Raw genomic sequence first — 5,503 nt, forward strand, 5'->3', positions numbered from 1 at the left:
GACCGGCCACAGATATTAAAGGTTGCCATCCTCACGTAATAATCATCATCTTCATCTTTACCATCATCTTCATGTCTTTTTTTTTTCTCTTCATCATCTTCATGTCACCTTAAAAGCTCCTCCGGTGGTGACGTCACTGTGCTGTCCTGGCTCGAGCTGCAGCAACACGGCGCGAGCAGAGAGTGGGAGAGAGAGAGAGATAGAGAGAGAGAGAGAGAGAGAGAGAGAGAGAGAGATATCAGCAGTAGCGCGCGGACACAGCACAGGTGAACGCACGAGCCTGAACGTCCGCAGGAGGAAAAACGGCTAAGAAGAAGGAGAGGAGAACCGAGGAGGATTTCAGAGAAAACACGTTCGTTTCTGTTTTTATCCGCGCGGGTCGCTTCTTCCCGGTGCGTCCCTCCTTCCTCCCTCCTCCTCCTCATCCTCCACCTCCTCTTCCTCCTTCTCTCTCGCCTATATCGATCTATCAGGTGATCGGCGATCATATTTTCTCCGGCTCGACGCTTGTTGACTACAGCTGACTCAGGAAGGAAGGAGGGATATAAAGGACAGAAGAGAAGCAAGGCAAGGAAGTAAAGTAGGCAAGTGGATTTGTGACGGGGGCCAGAAGACCACCAAGCCGCACCGCACCCGGAGATGGAGGGCAAAGAGAAGGCACCGGCAGGTAGGATGAAAGGGGGAGGGTGGAGGGGTGGAGGGGTGGAGGGGTGGATGCTGATCGAGGGATGCTTGGAAGTTTCCTGACAATGGAGGGATGTATGGGAGGAAGTTGGTGTCTTTTTCCGGGGGAGGGGAGGTGGATGGAGGGGTGGAGATGCTGATGGGATGGAGCAATGATGGATGGATGGATGGGTGGAAGGATGGAGGGAGTGATGCATGTTGGGTAGAAGTGTACTGCGGTATCCTGCTGCCCTGCCTGCCACTGCTGCTCACATCCTGAATGCAGCTGCACTGGAGCTTTTAGGTGTGGTTATTATGGGATGGGGTGCAGTGTGTGTGTGTGTGTGTGTGTGTGTGTGTGTGTGTGTGGCTCTGCTGTGTTTGTTTTTAACCATACGCCTGAAATGCTGAGAGCAGCCTGATGCAGCAAAACACACAGAGGGAGACAGACAGGTGGGCTGAGGGAGAAACAGAGGATTAAGAGACAGAGACAGGTGAGCAGACAGACAGACAACAGGCTGGACAGAAAGATGGGATGTAGCAGGCAGACAGGTAGGAGCATAAATACATGAAACAAGGAGGTAAGACTGACAAAAGACTTGAACAAGCGGCAAGTAAGGATAGACGACAGGACAGAGAGACAGACAGGAGGGCAGAGAGAGACGCAGATGAGGTGCAGGTATAAGGTCTGACAGAGAGAAGGGCAGGTAGTATAGAGCAGAGAGACAGACAGGAAAGTTTGACAATGACAAAAGACAGTGCTGTATCTGACTACAGTCATGTCAATAAAGCTTCTTTGAATGTGAATTTGACAGACAACAGGACAGGGAGACAGGCAGAAGGACAAACAGACAGGGGCGTAGAGAGAGAGGGACAGTTGAGAGGCTGCGAGACAGATGCGATGCAGAGAGACTGGTGTAAGATATAAGAGGAGAGTAGAGAGACAGACAGGAGGAGGACAGTTGTAAGTTAGACAGGAGGGCAGAAGAGAGACGGGATGGTCGAGCAGCAGAAGAAGTTTGAGACAGGTGGAAGACTGGGAGACAGGCAGGAGAGGAGATAGACAGGTCAAAGGGCTGAGAGACAGACAGGTAAAAAGAGAGGACTGGGAGACAGGTATAAACTGAGAGGCAGCAAACATCAGGGAGACATGTATGAAAGTAGAAAGACAGAGGGATGACAGACGATCAAAAGTCTAAGAGACAGACAGGACATGTTGAAGACAGACAAAAGGGCTGAGAGAAAGAGAGACAGTTGTGAGACCTTAGAGAGAGACAGGGTGTTTGACAAATGGTTTTCTGGCTGAGAGTTGAAAGAAAGACAGGAGAGCTGGGACACACACAAGGATTGAGTGTAGAGAGACAGACAGCAAGGGGGTAAGACAGGGAAGAGGGTGGAAAGACAGATAGGAGGACAGCTGACAGACGGACAGATGTGATCCAAGTGTGTTTATTTGTGTCTGGGTGTGTCCTGAAGAGGAGTCCATACAGAGTGATGCATTGTGGCAAATGTAGTTCTCTAGGCCTGTTTAGTGTCAGTCTCTGAACTGAGTCCCAGTCTGTGGTCTGGGTCCAGATGTTGGAGCTGATGTTAGCGATGGAGGCAGGTCACTGGCAGAGGCCGCTGGTTTGATTCCTGGTACAGACTTGATGAACTGTCTCAGGTGTTTTATATTGTCTCACTGTTGTGTTGTTGTGTTTATCTCTGTCATCGTCACTGTAACTTCATCACGTAGAAACTGCTGTTTATCATTTGTGTCGACACTTTGAGTATGTTAGCATCGAGCTAACTTTAGCACATTGTTGTTGATTCATGTGCACTGTCCCACATGAAGAAATCATTTATTTATTTATACTTCAGTATACAATTCTGACACTTTCAGACAAGTGCTATTTTAAACTCATATCCTTACATATTTATATTTTTGTATTTATTTATTATAGCATAAGGACATATTTTTATATTTTATGTTTATATTTTGTCTTTATGTTTTTATCTTTACCTTTATAATCTACTTCCTGTTCTCTATTCTCTGCTGAGGGAGCAACTGTAACTTAACCCTATTTCCCCCTGGAGATCAATAACGCAGTCTTACTCTGACTCTGACTCTGATTAAATAAAACAACAGTCAAAAGAAGAAAAATAGTAGAGACACAAACATCAACAGTAGCACCTTCTACATGAGACTCATCAACTTTTACTTTAGGGTTATTTAAGTTTTGACAGAAACTGAATCTGACCTCTGACCCCTCTGCAGAACTGTGTACAGACTGTGTGTAACCTGCTTGTCTGTTTAGAACAAACTGTTGTTGAAAGATGAATGGCTGAATAAAAAAATACATTTTCAGATCAATCCTTATTTTTATTTGAGTGATACGATATATCGATTCTTAAAATCCTGAGTTTGATCTTTGTGTTTGTGCCTTCTCTCAGTCCACATGTTCTGAGCTGCGTGTTGTGTGTGTGCAGTGGGTACTTGATGGAGTCATGGCTGCACAGTGTGTAACATGTCGAAGTGAGGTGTGAGTCACTGTGAGCTGGATCACAGTGTGTGTGGACCTGCTGCAGGTCACAGGACTGAGGTGAGTCAGGACTCTGTGATCTGTTTGTGTTGGTTGAAGAGATGTTATCTCCAGCTATGAGGTCATGGGAGTGGAGTGATCAGTGTGTGGATTCTGCTGTATTCAGTCTGAGCAGCAGCGAACATCTGTCTGCAGCTGTCAGGCTGATGAGTCAGTGACAGACAGCTGTGCAGCTGTGTGGGACAGATTCATTTAAGTTCCATATTTTCCTCTTCTTCTGTGTTTTATCTGAAGTGTTGATCCATAAGAAGATATATTTGTGGTTTTAAGAAACCAAAAACCATCTCAGTGTAGTTTTACATCTCCTCTCTCAGGCTTCTCTCTGGAGCTCTAGCAACAACAAGCCAGTGACTGTTTTCTGAGTGAGCCAATAAAAATATAGCAGATCTCAGGTAAACACTCAGAGAAACCAAATCCTGCAAGGCTGGATGGTGTGTCCAGGTGGGCGGGGCTTGGGGAGACTGACTGAGAGCAGTGACTGCTTTGTTGTGACCTCACAAAGTTCCAGAAGTCCTGACGGCTGGTTTTAAGTCTCAGTTTCTGAATACAGGCTGTGCGCATTTCTCTGGACTGAGGCTTTGATACTTTCACAATATTAATATAGAACCTAAACCTGCTTTATAATCAAACCACACATGGACAGAGACCTTTAGACTATAGGGAGCTTTAAAATGTGCTGCAGGTTTTTATTTTTCTGCCTAAAAATACAGTCATGTTTTAGTTGTTTTGCATTTGCCAAAGAAAATAAAATGCTGATCCAGTTTGATAAAGAGAACTAAACTGAACTTAGCTAATAAACATCATGTCTCCTGTTCAGAGCAAAGACTGAGCTGCATCATGTGATCAGTCTCAGGCCTCATTTCATGTGTTTCTGTGTCCAGATAAAATCCAGATGAAATATAAGACAGTTTCATTCATATTCAGTCACAGAGCTGCGTCTCTGTTGGTCACATCACACATCTGATTACAGATAAATGTAAATCACAGCCACTGGTGATGCACCTGAAGCAGCGGCTCAGGTCAGTGTCATCAGACAGACCGTGGACAAATGAGTGGATGTCTCCACACTCTGCAGGAAGGATTACACGTGTCATTTTCATCACCCCCCTTCAGAGGTTTGAACAGATACAGTATGTGTCTCTGAGGCATTTACCTGAGCTCTGATACAAATCTGATCCACACCAGACTCATGTGACTTGATGTGAATGGGGTCTCATTGTTGGTGTGAAGGCGCAGACTGGGGTAGTGTCCTTCAGTCCAGATGTCTCTGCAGCGTCACTGGGCTGTGAGAGGAGGCCAGTGGAAACTATGCTGATGTCAGTGAAATGCCTGTGATGCTTTAAACTGAAGAGACGAGAGTTAAAAGCCGGAGTGAGTCAGCTCTCTGCTGTTCATGAGATGGCTCATAACATAAATGCTGTATAATACCACTGCAGCTGTGGCTCAGCACAGGCTCCAGCCTGAGCTCTCAGATAATTCAAGGAACAGTTCAACCTTCTGATAAAAACGTCTGTCATGACTGTGCACTAAATAAAAAGCAGCAACTCAGATCAGCTCAGTGTGATGTTGTTATGAACAGGAGGTTGTGGGTCCATGTTAAATCCTGTGTGTATTAAATGGAGACTTTTATTTTGATGGTACATGTTGACATTTCCTGTTATATTTCCTATTGATTTCTGTTTCTGATTCTCATTTCGATTAATCAATGTGTCTATAAAATATCAGGAAACAGGAAAAATACCTGTTATAAAAATATAATTTCCTGCAGCCCAGAGTGATGTCTTGTTTTGTCCAAACAACACATGGTCTCCTCATGTCCGTGTGGGTTTCCTCCGGCTCCTCCCTGACAAAGAAAAGCATCATATTAAATCTGAGAAGTAGCAAAAGTTTGGCAAAAAAAAAGATCAAAATAAAGAATTGATTATTTGTTGATCGAATAATTGGTTAATTGACTGATTGCAGCTGTAGTTATTAATATGAGTTGAATGTTTTTATGGTTTCATCCAAAGATGGGACACCTCTTTTCAAAGTAAATATTCAGTCTTATAAGAGGAAGTATTATTATTATTTTACAGACAAACTTTACTTCCTACTGAAAAGTTTTAATGTGGCTCAGAGAGTTTAATTCAGCTGCAGGAAAAGGAAAAGTACATTTACTTGAGCTGAGAAGAACCTCATCGTTTACTGTTTGTTCCTGTGTGACAGCACAGGTAGGGTTGCAAAGGGGCGGACAATTTCCGGTAAATTTCTGGAAAGTT

General features: G+C 44.4%; 1 protein-coding gene across 1 annotated transcript in view; it reads left to right on the forward strand.

Annotated features, from left to right (window-relative positions):
• The first annotated feature begins 282 nt into the window (after positions 1–282).
• LOC111663362 (fibroblast growth factor 12) overlaps positions 283–5,503 on the forward strand; it is a 72,773-nt gene continuing 67,552 nt past the window's right edge. The window contains exon 1 of the mRNA XM_023417532.2: positions 283–667. Coding sequence (XP_023273300.1) covers positions 640–667 — 28 coding nt within the window. The 5' untranslated portion in view covers positions 283–639. The remainder of the gene's footprint in view (positions 668–5,503) is intronic.

This window comes from Seriola lalandi, unplaced genomic scaffold (genome assembly GCF_002814215.2).
Source record: "Seriola lalandi dorsalis isolate HSWRI2012SDOR001 ecotype SW California unplaced genomic scaffold, Sedor1 jcf7180002054575, whole genome shotgun sequence".
In the NCBI taxonomy this organism is placed as follows: domain Eukaryota; kingdom Metazoa; phylum Chordata; class Actinopteri; order Carangiformes; family Carangidae; genus Seriola; species Seriola lalandi.